Source organism: Falco peregrinus, chromosome 2 (assembly GCF_023634155.1).
Source record: "Falco peregrinus isolate bFalPer1 chromosome 2, bFalPer1.pri, whole genome shotgun sequence".
Taxonomy (NCBI): Eukaryota; Metazoa; Chordata; class Aves; order Falconiformes; family Falconidae; genus Falco; species Falco peregrinus.
Genome location: NC_073722.1, coordinates 14,765,796 through 14,786,080, shown reverse-complemented (window position 1 = coordinate 14,786,080; position 20,285 = coordinate 14,765,796). Strand labels below are relative to the sequence as shown.

The 20,285-nt window shown below is 35.9% G+C and overlaps 1 protein-coding gene across 1 annotated transcript in view; it reads left to right on the top strand.

The window, feature by feature from the left end:
- TTC29 (tetratricopeptide repeat domain 29) overlaps window positions 1-20,285 on the top strand; it is a 135,917-nt gene that overhangs the window by 50,123 nt on the left and 65,509 nt on the right. The window contains exons 6-7 of the mRNA XM_027795212.2: window positions 3,264-3,349; window positions 18,682-18,773. Coding sequence (XP_027651013.1) covers window positions 3,264-3,349; window positions 18,682-18,773 — 178 coding nt within the window. The remainder of the gene's footprint in view (window positions 1-3,263; window positions 3,350-18,681; window positions 18,774-20,285) is intronic.

The following is a 20,285-nucleotide window of genomic DNA, read 5'->3' as shown; positions in this document are numbered from 1 at the left end:
CACGGTCTGTTTATCTAAGCCATATTTTACCAGCTTGTGTATGAGGATGTTATGGGAGACAGCGTTAGAAGCCCAGCTGAAATTGATGGAAACAACATCTACTGCTTTCCCTTCATCCTCCAAGCCAGTCGTTATATTGTAGAAAGCTGTCAGATTGGTGAAGCATGAATTCCTGGTCTTAAATCCATGCTGACTGCTTCTGATTGCCTTCTTGTTCTAGGTAATGGCTGTATGAAGCTTCATTCATATGTGGATAGGTTTAAAGTGGGGTGAAGTTAGAATAGCATCTGAACATTATATATAACGTGAGATGTTGATCAGCTGGAAATACCATGCTCTGGAGCATTTCCTGCACAAGAAGGAACAGAAAAAAGAAGGCAAATCATACAAGATGACTTTATGAAAATATACATAATTTTCAGTTTTTTTCAGAAATCTTAATAGTGCTTGCTTCTCAAAAGGAGCTGTTAAATGTTCACTTCCACAGGCTTACTTTTCCTAAATTATTATCCTAGATGATTATTGGAGTGCTTCTCAGAAGTAAGGTAGAAGGCCTCAAATAATCATCCTTTTCCATGCACAGCAATTCAAGAGCCTTTCATGGTATTCCTTAAGGGGCGTATTTTGCATATGAATTGCACATACAATTAATATATAATATTAATTCAATATTTATCACTAGATACATTAGGTTTTTAAAATTAATAATGTATGCCCAACATTAATCTGTTACCCAGTCTTTGTATAGTCATTGGGATAGATAGAATTAAACTACCAAAACAAGCAAATAAATTGGAATTTTTTTTCCAAATTTTAAAATAGGGTTTGCTGCAAACATATGCAGGTAGATAGTAGAAACAGCAATCTATAGAAAAGTATAAAATTTATTCAGTGAAACCAAGGCAAGTTCCTAAATGGAAATACCTTTATACCAACAGATACTCTTGGAAAAAATGAACAAGCTTTCAGGCATCTAAGCCTATGTGAACTTTGCCATTTATTATTTTAAAATGCACCAGCAAATTGTTTCTGTTTCAGATTTTTTATTATATTGTCTTTGATTGTATTAATTCTAAAGACCCAAAATGTCTCATCTTTTCTTACCTCATGAAGAATAATATTTTAAAACACCATTGGAAACCTAAACATTTTATGGTAATTTTGGGGGAATAAACCAAACAGGACTTTGGGGGCAAGAATTCAATTATTTCCATTCCAAATGTTTAATTTAAGAGGGTATATGATTGTATTTGGCTAATTTTTTTACTTTCATTAAACCACTAAGTCACCTGTTTTGGTTTTATCTGCAATTTACATTAATAGATATGTTTTGTGAGTTGCCTGTCAAGATCTTTCCTCTTGGGGGTATGTATCCAAATACTGAGATTGGCAATACAATTGATCAGATGAAGGACACATGCACCCATAAATTCACTGTCTTTTAAAACTGTATCTGTTGATCAAATCCAAGCTTTTAGCTTTTTCTTTAGCTGTTTAAAATACATGCTTAAGTCACAGCTACCACTAGTAAAGCTGCCACTACTAGTATTTACTGTAGTAACTAGAAGGAGAGCTGAGCGCTGAGGAAGTTTCCTATCAACTTCTTCCTTTTTCTAGTGAAAACTGCTAGAAATGAGAGATTGTCAAAATGGATCTGATGCCTTTCCAAAACTTACTTTGACCAGGCATATGTTCCAGTGCCCTGACTTCAAACCAATCGCTTTCATAGCTTCCTGAGACATGTAGTAAATATCGCTGCACAGCATACTTGCCATTGTTCTCTTTAATTTTAAGCTTTAGAAGCTCCATTCAGACAAGTTCTCCTATCCCCAGTCCAGAACTGTAGCCTGTATCTATGAAGACCGTATTTAAAAGTTTAGTTAAACCCACACTGGTTCTGGCTTCCATCTGTAGTATCCATTCTTTCCTTCTGGGCCATCATGTATGTTTATTTATTTAATTAACTGGGATTAGATATCGTCCACTTCAGACTGTCAGACTGTTCTTAAGCGAGGAAGGGAGGTTTTCATATGCCTAGCAACTTTTCACTTATTATTTCTCTGTGAAACTGTATTTCTGTATCCTTTTCCCTCATTAAGCCTTTTAAGGGATATTGAATATTGGAAAAGACCATCAGGTTTTTTGAGTTACAGGCTTTTCATAATTTTATGTTGTGTATTAAGTGCTACAGATGGAGTATTGCTATGGCCTCAGCAATTGTAACATTTAGAGAGATCCAGAACTAGATGTAGGCTTTTGTGTGTTTGGACACAAAGAATTTATTAGCCTGACAATTGCAAGTAGATAATCTCCCTTTTCATTGCAACTATATCTATTTACACATTTAACAAAGTATCTTGATATGCAGTTATGCTTCAGGTTGATTTTTCCACTCTTTATTGTGTTTGAGTAGGTGGATATTGAGCAACAGAAAGACTGGATTTTTGGCTATTTTTAATATAAATTCAACTACAATTGGTTTTATGGATACTCATGTTATGGAGGAAAAGTTTTGAATATAGTGTGCTACAGTAAGCATTTATATAATTAGTTGATAGAAATTTCAAGATTGAATGGATTATTTTCTATTGAGGGAGCAATATTGAAAAAACAGCAAGCTGTGTTTGTTAGACCAGTATTATCGAAATAAAACACGGCATGGAAAAGTGTGATAGACCTCAGTTAGTAACTGCCTGTGCAGAATTTTCTGTGACTACTGCTTCCAGGATAAGATACCCCTTTTTTTAGCTATTCTAGCCTACAGCAGCCTGCAAAATAGCCGTGAGAACAAGAAATATAAACCTGGTCTACTGATAGTTACCTCTTGGTCATGGGTCGACATACTTTGCGTTTATGTATTAGGGTGTATTATATATTTGTAGCTACTTTTATTTTATATATTAATATATATAGAGAGAGGCTACTGTGATTTTCTGGTGTGAAGATACTCTGGGTATTATTAAACAATTCATGATAGAGAACATTACAGCATGTTAAATTGATGATACTGCATTACTTACTGGAAGATATTTTCTCAGACTTTGCTGAACTTTCTTGTTGAAATTTGTTTAAATCCATTGCCTCTATTTTTAATTAGCACTATGTATTTTTGGAAAGTGATAAATAGCAAGGGTAAGGAGAAGGAAAAGCTTACTACAGTATTTAAACATCTGTATGTTATTTAAGAACCTGAAAGAACTGTCTGTACTAATGTAATTTTCTTCAAACTATGCTGGTAACTGTAACTTTAAACCTTTCTTTAGGAGGTGGCATGAAGATGGAAGGAGAAGCTCTGTATTGCTTAAGTTTAGCATATCATTTTGCTGGAGAACAAGAGACAGCATTGCCAGTAAGTTTATTTTAAAGTTGCTTTAGCTTTCCCAATGCCTTTCTCTGCCTCCTTGGCATCTTAGGCATTTTGGAGAGTGGAAAAGTGTTGGAGACATTTGGGCCTTTTATAACTGTATTTAGTTCTGTAGATGGGGATCTATGTGGTTTAAGCAATTATGGTTCCAATAAATTCCAAACTGATAGAGTCCAGGTTTCAATGTTTGGATCTGCAGAAATAATACAAATTGACAATTCAGGTTATATGTGACTATCTTTGCTTTTCCTGTATCCATATGTACATAAACCAGTTTCTGTTTAGTTAGGTTTTTGTATAAAACACCAGCTTTGCAAGCTAGTTTGATACAGCACAGTTGTGAGCAGCAATTAAAAATACATCAATTCATATGCTGAGCTTTTCAGAACATCAGGAATTTAGAAGAAATATGCATTGCTTTTGGTATGAAAAGCTGTAATGCTGATGCAATCTGCTCTGTTGATACTTGAGTTCAAGCTCCTCTTCTCATGTTTCCCCTGAGTTTCCATACATAATAATTCTAAGACAATGAGAATTCTACATGTGGAATTCTAGTCTGAAAGGAGGGTTCCTGTAGTTCCTCATAGGTTGGTGTGAGAGGAAGGATAAGCAACAACTTGATTTGTCTGTGCCAGTCATCAGAGAAGTGACAGTTCTCCATGATCCTCCTAAAAACATTGTATGGAAATTTAGTTTGAATATTTTGCCCATGATTATTGTGATTAATCAGCTGGATAATTGCTACTTCTATTTCTGTTTGTTCTTTTAACTGCAGAATGACTTGGTATTTGTTAATGGACATGTTTTATAGAGGTCAGTCTTTGTGGTTGTCTCTTGTGGTGGTTTATTTTTTTCAGAAATAGACCAAGAAAAGTCACAGAGTGAATTCAATGTGGGTTTCAATATTGGTTGCTTGACTTCTGCAGTGTAGGAAGGGTTCTAGATTTCAGACTTGAAATATCCTTTTACATACTTTCAGTGATTTGTGGTATGATTTTACAAAAGTTATTGACCATATTTATACCTAATTCTTCAACACTGATAGGCCTATCTTCTGTATAAATCAACTGAATGCTGGAGAAGTGGGAGCCTGTTCTCACATCAGTCGCAATCAAAGTCTGTAGCTGAATGTGAAAATATTTCAAAATTTAAAAGCTACATATAATTTAATAAAATTATATCTGCAACAGCAGTAAGAAGAGGATATTTAATGTCTTCCAAGAATACAGTATGACAGATTAGACTAGATTTTTTTGTAGTTTATCTGCATTGTTTTTTGACAGACAAATGTGTGCTGGCATTCTTACATGATCAACTTTTCTGTTAAGTTTCTGAGAGTCATAATAAACTGTGTGAATGATGAAGAGCAGCAAGATAAGCAAATGTGCTAAATAAAGAAGGCTGCATGCATATTTGATCTCTTCATCACAGGAAAAAATAATTAATGAACAAGACCGCACAGTCTCCATGATATACAAAGGATCAAACTACCCTTGAAAGCATCAAAAATATTAGATGCCTTGGCATTGTTTCCTCAGGATCCATTTTGCTTATGTTTTATAACTACTCCTTTACCTTCATTGTTCTTCATGCCTCCTGCCAAAAAGTTACAGCAGTCATTTGGAAGTTTTTGTGGGTTTTTTTTGTCATGTGCAGAATTATTATTTTTTAAAGGAAGATTCCAAAACCTTGAATTTTGTAGTGAACTACTATTCATTTAATATACACATGTAATAGGTTATGCCTATTGGTTTTGGTCTTACAAAGACACCTGAGAGATAAGGAAAGCAATGTGCATTTTTGTTAAAAGGGAAAGAAAGTCTCTGTAGTACAACACATAAATGATACATTATTTTAAGAGTATAAAATGTTATGTTAACAGTAATGAAAACACCAATACATTTCAGTGTAAATAATACAACATTGTATTATAATACAGACGTATTTCCTAATATAATGGCATTTCCAATAATATTACATGAGAAACCTATGAAGTACTTACATTCAGAAAACAGAGTGTGTATTATGGGACTAAGAAAAAGGGGTAAAATTTTAGTTCCTTTGTCCTTAACACTGATCAATATAGACAGCAGTAAAATATCAGTGGTTGACAGTACTGTTGAGCACAAGTTGTCTTCACTCTCCAATTAGAAATCATTGCCTAAAATTTACCCTTCTGTTCTCAGTTTAATGGTCTCTGTATCCAAGGGGAGCTCAGATGCTTACAGAGATGAAATCATTGCATCCTGTTCCCAGAGGACTACTGGTTATCATTACACATAACATGCAGACAATACTGCTAGGAGCCAGTTTGCCTCATGGTAATATGTAGTTCATCACCAGCTTCTGTAGCATGCTAAAGAGGTCTTGCCACACAGCTTGGGACTATTCGGATGTAGGCTCAGGGGTCTCAGCAGTTATTTTCCTGTTTTGCATCAGTTTTCATCTTCTTTATCCTTTTGTGCTGTGGTCCACCTCAGGCAGTCTCCTTCTAGGGGAATCTGAAAGGAGCAGCTGTTACAGATACCATTTCCTCCAATTGTTGCCACTTGGTTCCTTTTGCTGTTTAGCATGCCTCTCCCTCCCCCAACGCGCACACACAGGAGCATGCATATAAACTTGTGTCTCTTTCATTCATGTCTTCTAGCAGAGTGGAGAAGCATATGTTCAAAATATTCATTATCTGATGCAGTAATTAAAGGTTGAAATGATTAAGCTGCAGCCTATTATATCAAAAATATGCAGTGACTTTGTATTGAATGGGCTAGTTTTGTTGGAGAAGGGTGTGTATTTGCTAGGCACTTGGTGTTTAATCTAACATAATTTGATTTGGTGTATAATCTGTATAAATTGGTTTAATTTTATTTGATATATATGATTGATTTCAGTGGACCTACTCAGATGTAAAAACATAAGTGTGTGCAAGTTTAAAAGCCTGAGAACTAATTATGTTCAATAGCAGTGTGATAGGTTCATAATATTTTTCATATCATCTGGTTTATAATCAAGCCTAACGGCTTTTCCACAAAATATGACACAAAATATTAATAGCTCACATTATATAAATTTTCTCTTAAACCTTACAGGTTTTGTCAGGGGGAGTTCTCCATCTAGGCTAATTTTAAAGTAAAAGTTACTGTTTACATGTTTTTCTTCAGACTTGTATAACAAACGCTTCTGTCATTAGAAACCTTGCATGAGATATTGTAATCTAATGCTTGACCTGGAATTTTTTTTTTTTTAACTGGGCTTTCAAGAGTGCTTCAAAGAGTTAGGCATCATGGATTTTTTTTCTCTTTCAATTAGACTTGCATCCCAAATCATGAGGAAAATTCCAGTCCTCATCCCTTGTCTGAGCTTTAGGTTTTTTCCAAGTGTTCCTTTATTTCAGATGTTGAATCCTGTGTTTCAGATATGTTACATATTTAAACAACAGAGGCAATGTTCATGAGTACTGAGACTCATGCCAAAATAAATGTGGTAATTTATGACATAATGCTGTGTGCATGGATTGTCAGAATTACGATATACAAGCCACAGGCATAAAATTATCAAGAAAATTTATGAACTTACAAAGACATCTTCACATTCAAAATGACCCTATTAAAGTAATCAGAGGTGATTTATGACCATAATTTCTGAAAAAGTCTGTATCAAAACAACTGAAAATTTTATCTCAACTGATGCAGCTAGAGAGAATATAAGTAAATGTATCTGGGACACAGATATTCCAAAGTTAGTATGCACAGTATATTTTATCTAATTATACCAATTGTGTCTAGTCATACAGATTATGATCGTATGTATGCATGAATTTGGTGTATCAAGGAGGATCTTAGTAAGTAAAAGAACTCCAAAAGGTAGACTGAATGTTATCCCCTTTTCTCCGAAACATTGTGAAAGGTAGCTGAGAAGAATGAGCATCATTCCTTTGAGATATGCTTACTGTTCCAGTGCTTTGCTGGATGGCTGAACTTCAAGACGCATTTCTGTCAATGGTGTCTGGGTAGACCATGGAGTCTAAGTTTAAATTCTCATTACTGTTACCAGGAAAAGAAACACTTTAAATGGAGACGTGCAAAACACATTGAAAGATACTACTCAATGGAAATTATTTCAAACTTTGTTCTTTTAAATCAGCCAGATTGTTCTTTATTCATCTGTAAGTGATATTTAGCCATTAGTAATAAAGTATAACATTTTCAGCTTAGCAAATGGCATCATATGCTTGAAAAAACATTTTAGCATACCAGTTTAAGAAAAGGTCTCATCATTCCTAGAGGCTTCACTTTTATTGAAGTGATTTTTAAATTGTTCTTAAAAGTGTACTCATATAGAAATTCTTTATTTTTCATATCTGAGGAATAAAAAAACAGAAACTGAGTCAGCTTTGAAGGTAGGCACTTCTGATTGATCTTGGCACTGACAATGTATATGTATGGAGAAAGGTTTTCTTCCTGAAGGTCTAGTATTAGTGAGCCAATTCTGAAAGTGATTGTTTCATGTTTCTGAAAGGTCCCTGCTGCTAGGCATTGGTAAAGGTAGTACAAACAAAACTGTGTGAGAACAATTAGTACTGATAGTGAACTTTGCCCTGACAAAGTATACTGTCTCAAATATTGGTGGAATCAAGAAACTGGAAATTATTTGTGTTGAGAATCTTCAATGAATTACCTTGGAACATGGTATCATTTTCCTTTTGAGTCTGTGGTTCAAATTACATTTTGCTTGGTTAATGTCACCGGAATATCTCCCTTCAGTAAACTGGATTTTTGTCAACATATATGTACCACAAGACTACCTTTTATAAGAAAACTCTCTCAAATGCAATACTGCTGCAGAATTACAGTAGTCAAGGTATACAAAAAATATAGAGCATGAGAAACAAAAAATACTCAATACATAATTACTTGATGACGAGCAAATCAGATTATCACATTTCCATGTTTTCCCATAGCAACAATGAAAATAAATGCACTAGTAACTTGTTGGTATCAATCTTACTCTTCAGGAGTCTCATGTTCCTTAAGACTGGTTACCAAAACACCATAAATGGGTTGTCTTTCATCTCATCCATTACAATTTTAAATTTAATCATTCATACGTACCAAAAGAGCAAGACAACTACAGTGAGCTGCAAATTCGACTGCACATTCGATCAGATAAATCTATAGCACCTTTTCAGAATTTTAGGACTATCTGACCACTGGTGTTCTCGTTATCTGAATGTGAGTTGGTGACAAAGTTTAAAACCTCAGTTTTGGGGGCTATGAATGGAGGACATTATTTTGTTTCCATGTTTGTTTTTAATTCCCAAACAGTATGAAAGTTAGTGGGTTTATATATATTTACAAGGTTTATGAAGCCTTACTTATAATAGGTGTATGAAACATCCTGAATTTAGAACATTTCACACATCAACTGTGCTTTCCCAAAGTTCAAACTCTTACTTTTTTTGTAAGATTTTGACTCAGGATATCTATTACAAAATGGCAAGTTTTATTACTACCTTATACACACATGCACTTGCGTGCCCGTGCACACACACTCCCTGTATGAGTTTGCAAAAGAACTGGAGGGGGCTGCAGTGCAACATTAATAAGAATATTTACATGCTTCTGCATTAATAATAATAACATTTATCTTAAGAGCAAAAGAATTCATTGTACAACTCTGAATTATTTCCATGAAGTTGTTGCTAACTGTTATGTTTGAACTCAAGAGCAGCAAATTGTCACTTATTGGAGGTTTGCTTAGCTCCAGTATGTTGAAACATTGAGGACGAAGCCATAAAAACACCTTAAACTGCTCTGCAAGGGAACAGAAATATCTTTGCATCTACTTTTCAGCAAGACATGAAGGGCAGAGCAGAGCAGTTGGCAATTGTGGAGCCTTTGCTCTGATCCTACCTTTTTAATATAGCTGATGGGATGGAACAATCTCTGCTCAGAATGGCCAGTGGAGATGGCTCTTCCTTATGCTTTCCCTAGCAAGGCAGGAGCCGGACTGTGACCACAGTTATACAGTGTCTGTTTTATGGGATATAAGGTTACAAGTAGTCCACCTGCCCTGACTGAGGTTTCTAAAACTCTAATAACTGTCTTCTGTCAGTTAAAAGATGTGATTTAGGCAGACACTTTCTACTTACTGCGTTGAAACTTTTTTTAGAGTAGCTAATAAAATATACCTTTTTTTTTTTTTTTTTAAATAACTGCTGATATACAAGTTTCCACTCATTTCATTCCCACAGGCTAGGAACAAAAAAGACAAAGCAGTACAACTGTATGCTATAGAGGTTATTTACTTTATGTACTTTAGACTATATTGGATTTCTAGCTTAGGTGTGCCAAACCTTGGAACCTAGATGTTGTATATAATTGAGGGAAAGAGATAGTTACAGCATGTCTAAGTTCGTAGCTTATATTATCTGAAGAACAGTAGTGTGAAAGATGTTAAGAACTGTTGGTAGTATGTCCATTAGTGAAACTGCACATATTATACCCAGGGCTGTAGCAAATGGCTGAAAAACTGTATAAGAAATTTTCTAATTCTGTTAGATAATGCACTTACAAAAGTCAGACTTTTTATGTGTTTGGAGAAATGAAACATTCGTATCCACGCGGTACAAACTCAGGAATTCCAGTACTTAAATGCAAATATATTCATAATCTGGGAGGTTTTGCTTTCCTTTGTATACTTTAGTTCAAATGAACAGGCATTAAAAATTTTTCTATAAAGTAAGGCTTTTAAAATTAGAGTGGTTTCTCAAATTGGTATAGTTCAAGCTACAGCAATTTATTTATCAAATACGTGTTTAAAGTTAAATTCAGTTATTCCCATTGACTTCAAGGGCACAACTCGTATGTTCAGGTGTAAGCAAATGTTTAACAACTTTGCTTGATCAGAGCCATCGATGGCTAGATTGGAAGATAGGAGGTCTTGATTCAGGCATCAGATCTTAAGGAATTTAAAATTTATCCTTTGACAGATAAATAACCCGAGAAGTTAAAACACTGAAGCATGCCAGTATAAAACCTAGAGCTTGCTGCTTCATTGCTAGAAGCAATTTGTTTTGCTGTTTTGCTTTCAGCTTATGTATTATTTCAGAGCTGATCAAAAGAATTGGTAGCAAAGTGTGAAATAAATTGTAGTTCTAAATAAATCGATTTAACATTCCTTGGTGCTTTAAGTGATTTTAGTAATATTAATATTTAAAATATTTCTGTCTGAAATCTTTTTATGACTACATATAGCAGTAATGGCCACCATTTCATTCTGCTTTTTTTCATATTATAATATTACATAGTAAACATTGTAAAAATACTATCTCTTAGCACTGAAATGGATGCAAAGGATTTCAAGTGTCTATTTGCATGTAAATGACTCAAATTTTATTCAGTCAATAAAAACAGTCTATTAATCCATTTACTACATTTCTTACATGGGTTAAAACTTGAAGAATATGAGATTTTCAGCTGAATGAGAACTTTTCCTTAACTTCCACATAGGTAACCAGAAAATTAATGGTTTTTAACTGACTTAACTTTTGTGTATACCTTCCTAGTTTACCTTTGCAGTTTTTTCTGTTGTGTTATATAAATTTAAGGGTGTGCTCGTTTGGTTTTAGCTAGGAAAACTTTGTGTAATTAAAAATATCTGTTCATGGGTGGACTAAAGATATTAATAAGCATGAAGCAGAATATTTATAGGTGCTTTGTCTAAGAAGTAATGGGCATTTAAGCATGCACATGCATATAGTATGATATTAATGTCTTAGGAGGCTACAGCAATCTGACAGCCAGGTACACTCATGGAGACACAACAGTGTGATAAAAGCAGCCCAGACATCTGGATCACGGTGCTGCGATACAAAAACATTTCTGATCAATTCACATTATTGCACTTACCCAAATTTCCAGTCTTGTCCACCCCTTTCGCCTTGTTTCTTTCTCCGCCTCTGCCTTTGTCTTTTATGTACTTGTGGAATCTCATTTTTCCTTTACAAGTCACCTCCATCTGCTTATGTGTCAGAGTGGCCCTTGTGCCACACATCACATTGAGGAATTCTCAAGATGAAGGGCTGTATTCACATCACTACTTCTGTCTCAGCACTGTTTCATGCTTGTCACTGCTCAGCACTCAGCGCCACACTGCCTTGTTTTGTCAATAACCATTTATTTGTTGCTGGAATAGTAGCAACCATTACATCTGACCTCCCTGTTTCATCAATTATGGATAGATTATTGGATGTGAACATCTGCAAAAGCTTGCTGTTGAACTTACCTCCTGGCTGGGATTAGATAAAGTATTAAACTGTTGTTTATTGTCAGGCCAAAACTCTACTGGGAAGCCAGGGAATTCCAAGACTAGCAGACTCCCATCAGCAAGCACCAAAAATTGTTTAGTATTGCCACCGTTTCCCATAAGATCGTAGCCATTTATTATTTACACTTATTACTAGTTGTTATAACATACTTGATAAAAGCTCTTGGCAGGCACAGTGTTTCCAGCTATTGTCACATCTGTCAGGATGGAAAGGATACATAAACTGTTTTTTCCTCTTATATTGCTGTTAAAGGGTAACAGATGAAGCTTCTTCACTCCAGACTGCTAAGCCATGCTTTATTTTGAAGAAATATGTCAACAATGGCTGGTTTGGAAAACATTATATTCCTGTACTAAATAAAGATTGCAACAGCCTTTACTAGAGTAATGTCCCTTGCAGTAAAGATTTCAAATTTTACAATAATAACAAACAGAAATATTTGGCTTTGATTTTTGCATAGGGTTTTGCTCTGAAGGACCTGGCTGATTTTTTAAATTTTTTTATTTCTTTTAATAAAACGCTTTATGAGGTATAGTAAATAATGAAATGATGACTGCATTCCTACAAAGCTGTAGGATTCGAGAATCAGAATTAATATAATTGTTAGTGGCACAGAAAGCCAGAATTAAGAACAGTAATACAGAAGCTAATACAGAAGAAATGAGGATGGGAACAAAAGTTAACATTTATTCAATCATCTGCACATTTTATCTTCTTTAAGTTTCCTGTGCAGCAAAATGAAGCATACAGGGTGAACTCCTGACTTCGTGGAAGCCAACAGTTTCGAAATTACTCTGGGGAAAGGAGCTTTTTCAATTAGTTACTTGTATTTACATATGAGCCATTCAGAATCAAAGTAAAATGTACATACTCTGAATATTATGCAAAGCATACAAGTAAGATTTGACATAGGCAAAGAACCCTAGGTCTTATCTTGATACACTGTTAAGGAATGAGTGAAATGTTTGTCTTCCCTTCTCTAATCCTTCAAACAGATGCAGACACTAGTAACCTGAGGCATGGATTGCCATGCAAGTTTATAGAGCATTGAGGTAAACATTGCACTTGATAGCCAAGTATAACAGGGGAGGGAAGTGTGAACTGGATAGAGCAGTTACCCCTCGTGGAGCGTGTCAACCGAGCAACACCTTAGTGGTAGCCATGTCCTAGCAAGGGCCTGTGGAAGGTCTTGAACTCCGCTTTGACGTTTGACTTGATCACACTTCTGGGTGGATTCTTTTACATCCCTCCTCATCTCCCTGTCTCTGATTCCTTTGCTTCAAGATGCATGCTTATGCTATGCATTATCCAAATACCCACCTTAAAGTCCCTGGAACAGCAGTTCTGGAACAGAACAGATTGGCCAATTCCAGACAAATTCTGTCTCTGTAGGAACAGTGACAACGTTTGTACACTTCTGGTTTAATTTTTTTCCATTTGTTTATCAACACAGTGCAGTCCAGTGTAATTGAATATAGCTAAGGGCAAGGACGCTTAGGGACATGGTTTAGCAGTGGACTTGGCAGTGCTACATTAATGATTGAATTCAGTGATCTTAAAGATCTTTTCCAACCTGAACAATTCTGTGATTCTAAGGAGTTAGCATTCACATTTACAGAATTTGAGTTGCTGAATTTCAGTTGTGGCAAAAGAGGAAGAAATAACAGTTCTGGCAAATCAGGGACTACTCCCTCTTTCCTTCAGCATGGCACCCAGTTTCAGTATCCCTTAACTGTGAGCACGCAGAGTGCTGGACTACTACTACCCTGGATGCTCACTATGCCTGAATACATTCAGAATTTAACAAGGTGCGGCCTGCCATTCAGTTGACAGTGGTGTATTATTTTCCTGGGATCAATGAGCTCTGCTCACATGTAATCAATACATTACATGAACAGTACGATTTTCTTATTGCTATCCAACCTCTCTCACACTGTGTTTTGGCCACAATAAAAATGCATGTGGGTTTGTGTTGTGAAACTCTTTTCGACCTTACTCAGGATGTCCACAGGCATGTAGCCACTCAAATTATGGTAATAAAGACCGCACTTTTAGGCATTTTTAAATATGCATTTCTTGGGGAGCTGTGGGGGAGAGTTCACTGAACTGCTAAATGCCTATGCATACAATTCTATTGTCTTTTATTTTCACTGGGCTATATCAAAGTGATTATTTAGTGACTGTCAGTTACATGTTTTTTCTGAAAGGTTTAAGAGGTACTAAGTGGTACGAGGCCAGCAGTCTCACTCAATTGCATTGTCTGTCTACCAGCACCTATTGTTGGCTTCAGGAAAATATTGTCAGATGCTGCTAGCCAGGCAGGGCCTTAGCCTGTTACTGCAGCACCTGTCAAAAATCATTAGCTACTGATCTCTTTGACTAATGTTCCAGTTGATTGTCTGATTCATGTTCAAGATCTGTAAATGAGGCAGAAGCATCTTTACTGCTCACCAGCTGTGAAATGGCTAAACACAGCTAGATTTTTTCAGAAATCAAAATAAATGTATTTTCAATAAAGTTTGACAACAATATCAAGTGCAAAGCTGAGAGCAGGACTCTTATTTTTGTGGGGTTTAAAGTTAGAGTATTATGAATCGATATTATCCCATCTTGGTTTTTTCAGAGTAATGTATTTTACCAAAATAGTGAAATACTGGTAGTAGCATTAATCTTGTGTTGAGTTGGATAGACATTCTTTATTCTACATAAATTCATACCTTTGATTTTTACTCTTTTGTCCCTTATCCCCAGATGTATTAATGTTTAGCATAGCCTGTGTCCTTTTGTCAGAGTCCTCCGTGTATGCTAATGAGGTGTGTGCATGGTTTTATTTACATATAAAAGTAATACAGGTATGACAACAATAAAAATCAAGGGTGGGATTTTGGGGAGGGGGAGTCCAGGGGCAGAGGGGCTTGTGTATCTGTCTTATATTAATGGAATAACCCCAGAAGGGTCATGCTGGCATAATGCTGAGATAACTGAGAAGCAAATCTGGGCCTGAGATCAGACTAATATTTTTTCCTGGCAAAGGAGGTAAGCATGAAATTCACCACTATCTAGAGAATTAGTGCAAGAACTATATATACCACAAATAGGCTCTAGTTTGAGGATTTAAGCAGAGCTTGTAATTTTATTTTTACACTTTAACTACTTGTAGCCACAATAGACTTACAAAGACCCAGGAAGAGGGCTGATTTTGTAAACAGATGCTCTCACAGCAGCTATCCCCCTTCCAGGTTCACCTGCATCCAAGCTTTCAGGGAAATTGTACAATGCATCCTGATTTTTTTAATTTCTAATTTGGATCCATAAATACTTTTCTTTTTTTCTGCAACACCAAAATCATAGTGGATGGCGTGTGGGACTGTTGTCTGTAATGTGGGACACAAAGTTGAAGTCTTCATCCTGTCACCTTCCCACATCCTGCACAAATGAGAACAAGTGATTGATCACTGTTGATTTCTGTATTAGACTTTGGTTTTTATTTTATTTGTTTTTTTAAACCAGTATATCCACTGCAGACCCACAGAAGTAGGAGGTTTGAGGCAGTGTGCTGGGTCACATAGAGCCAAAAACTAATTCATGACCAGAATCAATGTAGTTTTTATAATTTTTATTTTGTTAAACTTACCTTTTCATTTTTTAGAGGTAGAAAGAACTGTACTTTATTGTAATCTGTTCAACTGCATATACAGTGATCTTTTTCCACTAGGTAGTTTTCCCACTAGAGTATCAAGCTGTCTGTGAAACAGGATGGAAATTGTGTAATGGAGCCTAGCATGATCAGGATAAATTATCGCAACAGTTTCCTTCCTCAGAAGTCTTCATACATTGCAAATCTAAAAACCAAAAACAAAACCAAACTAACAACAAAAAAACCAAGACACTTTGCCCCTTCAGTAACCTTAAGTCTCTGAAAACTTTGTGAGTTTTAAGGAGGAAATTCATGTAATACACAAACCCACTCTTTTTAATGGACATTGCCAGTGTAGATTCCCATGGTAGTCCCGTTGAATATCTCTTCTTCACACATTTTTATTTTTGTTTCCTTAACGTGAAAAAAATTACCATGATGACATTTTAACGCACAATATTTATCATAGAATACTGAAGCAGAAGCATGTTCTCTTAACGAGACTTTCGTTTTGTTGTCTAAAACAATTTTTGCACCCTTTTTGTTTGTGTAATGGCAGCTGTATTCTCTAAGACCAAAAATGCAGCAAACCTGCGTATTTGTGTAGGAGTTTTCAGCATTAATTATTGACATGTTCCACCTCTTCCTTGGATGTCACTGTCCTCTGCACACAGTGGCCAAAATAGATATGAAAGACTCTTTTCTGGCTATTCTTCTGTCTAAAAGTAGAAAAACTTGCAAGGGAGCTTGTAATTTCCATTAGATCCAAATGGTATGTGTTCCCAATATTTATCCACATATCAGAGAGCTCATAGATGACTGGCCCAGCCATGCCCACTCGATACTCTTGCCACTTGCCTATCTTCTCTTACATGGCATTCACAGGAACCCAGTTAGGTAGACTGGTGGTTCATATCCTGTGAAAATAAACAGGAAAGTTTTCATGTCCATTTGTTGTTTTCAGGCTGCTTATAGATTCTGGCAAACATCACTGTGTCAATTCCGCTTGATTTGCCAGCATGCAAGCTTTATAATTTTGTATTTTAAATAAAAATTAAAACTGCTATAATTGCAAGAGACTTTGGGTGAAATCCTCTAATACTTACTTTTATTCCAGTGTTTTATCCCACCCTACCCCCTCTTCTCTTTCTCTCCTGAATGTTGAAGGTAAGGCATGCACCATAGGTGAGGAGGCTTCTCTTTGCTTCCTCCACATAAATGGTACTGGGTGATTGTAACATACAGAGGCACTACACAGCTCCTTTCCATAAAGAATGTGCCCCTACATAGTATTTAAAGCTGGAGGAGTTATTTAAATAATATATTCAAGGCCTAAAGAATGTACTTTCTATTGTAATTTATCCATGTTTCCTCCCTTTCATGTAGCTTATTTAATTATTGTTATTTCATTATTATTTAGAATAAAGCATCTGATTTGCATAGTATAGTAGTAACCTGGGATGAAGATGAGCACTTTTCATAACTAGGAAAACGAGTGGCTTACTTGCTTTCGAACTTCTTTCTAGCAGCTGGTGCAGAGGTGCAGTGAACCAACTTTTTACTTGAACTACACTGTCTGTGGTTTTTCCTTGGTTGTATCTGTAATTTTTAGACTTTGTGGCATCTTTGATAGAAAAAAAAGTATAGCAGCCTAAGCCTTAGGTGCCTAAGTAACCTTTCTGTGCTAGATAGTAACCACTAGAGGCCCAGTGTCCTAGTTTAATGTTGCAGAGGCCAGTTTAGAGTGATTTAAGTCCAGTACATAAAATTTTAGAAGCCTTCTGACACTCTTATGGCAGGTTTTCTGATACGGGGCATGATTGTCACAACAAATGTTGAAGGTCCTCTGAGTTAAATTCAAAACCAGGAGCTGTTTCTGGGACACTTATGTGCATTTCTGTTACCATCCTGGATTGTTAGAAGGACACCAACTTTGAGTATGCATTCTGTTTAGGGCGAGTTCAACACTGATGTGACGACTTCCTAACTGAGGTACCTTTATACTTTTTTTGTCATATCTTATGCATTGATAACTCAATTGACAATGACCTTCAAGTATAGGATGCAATGGTGATATACATGTGAATGTAACTTGATGAGAAAGTACTTGAGGGATGATAAATCGTGCAGTGCACACTAATAAATGTTACTTTGTGTGCACACGGAGCTTATGTAACTATAAAGGCCTTGTCCAGGAATACAAGAGATTTACTCCCACATGGAGTAAAACTCTTTCAAGAACTAGGTAATGTGAGTAGCGGAAACAGTGATGGAAGTGGTGGCATCCATAGTATTAGCACACACGGATTGTCTTCTTTTGAACCCTGCACTTTGTCAATGAGAGAGGATGCAGTCTTAATAGAAAATGCCCTATCTTTTGCCTCAGTACAAATACACAACTTGGGGCATGCAGGATACTGTTGTATGTCCCTGGGCATCTCCCATCCCCCCTTCAGAGCTGGTAAATGACATTCACTACTCCTTTCTTGGAAATGTGCAAAAAGGATTTCCATAGATAGTCTTTGGAGATTTCTTGTTTTCTCATGTGTGTAATAGGTTGGGTCAAGCAACAAAGTGGAGAGAGGAAAGAATAAGATTTAATTTTATATGCACTCTCCCATCATCACCATTGGAAAAAAAGGGTTGAAAAGAGAAATTTTGTGATACAGGTGATGTCAATGTTAAATTAAATTGAGGTCATATGGTTTTATGCAGCAGCTGTAAGCCTTCAGTTATGGGAGGGGTCATGATGATAGATTACATTCCATATGAATGTTAACAAATTGCTTGTGTGCGTGAATAATTAGTCATAAAAATAGCAACATTATCTACAGTATTTTAAGCCAACATAGATTAAATATATAACCTATAATTTATTCACTTTTGGGGCATCTGAATTTTATTAAGTTGTCATGGTGGATTTAAAGAAAGAAAAATAATACTAAGTTGTATCTCAGCATATCATTCTAAAACACTATGAATGCAAAGGATACTGTCTTAAGGTATTGATTATCAGAAATTCATAAAAGTACAGCCTCTTAAAATCTTTTCGATTATGGATAAGGAAATTTATATTGCAAATCAGGTAATATGTCTTTGGTTTTTGCAAAGTGCCAAAATGCAGGGATTTAAATGCAAGTTATATCTTTTTAATTTCTAATTATTGAGTAGTTTCAAACAACTATAAGTAGTGATCAAAAACCCAGTCCCATTACTAATTAAAGAAGGAATGTACAAGTGTGAAAACTGATTTTGTGTTTCATATGGACACAGAGACTGTCAAAAAAAAAAAAAGAGTAGAAATTCTTAGCACTGTATTTTTTTATTATTATTTTTTATTTTCCTGTTTCACAGATTTTGAACACATCTGTAAAAATCTTCACAGCACTTTGTGATTCTGCTGGCCTAGGCAGAGCACATGCAGCTATAGCCAAGATCCTGGTAAGGTAGGTTAGCCCATCCTTGTCTGACTGTCAGTGCAGATTCATTCAACTGTGAAAGACTTAAATTGTTAGAGGTCTGTCGCTTCCCATTACTGGCTGCTTAAATTTTAAGCAGTGCCCTTCTTGCAGTAAGTGACCCTTTCATCGAAAGTTATTTTAAACTGGTACACATTTTTTAAAGTGTATGATCCAAGCTTTTCTTTACCTGTAAACTATAATATGTCCTCTTTTCCCACATTTTGGGAGCTTTTTGAATTTATTCTTTCTCCCACAAGTTTGAGAGGGACTTTAGTGGAAAATAGAAATCCAGGTATATTTTCAAGGTTAAAAACCACAGAAAACCTGGAAGAATGTAGCAAGCTTTAGTAGGTCTCTCAGTGTAATCTTTTCTGAACTGTAGGTTTCTATTTATTGCACTCACTTCTTCTGTGGAGGCATTTCTGGTTTGTGCACGTGTAACTAAATGTAAATTTGTTGGAAATAAGATGCTTGTCTTCAATGTTTTTGTTTCAGCATCTGGCATTAAAATCGTCTTCCAGGTGAATTAGTTTGAAACTACTTCAACTTCTTACACAAATAATTTTGACATAAATACATAAATTTTGACATAGTCTAATGCAATTATCATATGAAGTAGGAAAAAAAGAGATTAAAGTGAAGGTTGCAGCTTCTCCTTGGTTCATCCTATGTTTGGGGACTTCAGTCCACACGATCCATGATAAAGCTTGCCAAATTTTTTATGGAAGAGGACTTGTCACCAGGTTTATTTCAGTGTGTGGAGCAAATTCTCCTGTTTGAGTTAGATCCCTTGCCTTTTGGCCTTTCAGAGCATATAGGGACCAGCCACAATCATAATTCTCTTCAGCTCTCAGATACATAATTCATGGCTACTCATATTCTGAGCATCCTAAATAAGCACGTGGGATAAGATGTTTAAAAAGCCACAGAACAGACTTAGAATACCAGGTCCCATTTTCAAAACTGTCGTAAGCCTAACTGAGAAAAATGTAGTTGCTAGGACACCAGCTGTTACAATGAGTGACTTGCAATGAGTGTAAAGGTGTCTGAGCTCTCAATAGCATTCATAGGTTCCTTGTATTCACAAAAAGCAGCAGTCTGAGTAGAGGGTAGCCTAAGATAGTCAAGAGGACATTCCTAGAAAATTGTGTATATTAATTTCTTCTCTCTGTGATTTAGGCATTTTGGAAAAAGAACACATACATTTGTTTACTCAGAAGTTACAGGGCTGGAGATCCTTCTGAAGTGAAGTTGCTAAACCCTTCATCTGAAAGACCATGCCAGTGCAAATTCTTTTCTTAAAAGCAGAGCTAAAGGAGGAGTGGCTAGTCATTTTCTTCTGTGTCAGATCTGTACTCCACGCCTTCTGGGAGCATTCTCTAGCTATCTGGGAATAGACAGTCTCACTTCTTTCCAGTTGTTGCAATTTAAAAAAGAGGAAAATCAGTAGGTAAGCAGAAATGAAAGGGGAAACAAAGAGCAATAAGACTCCCCAGT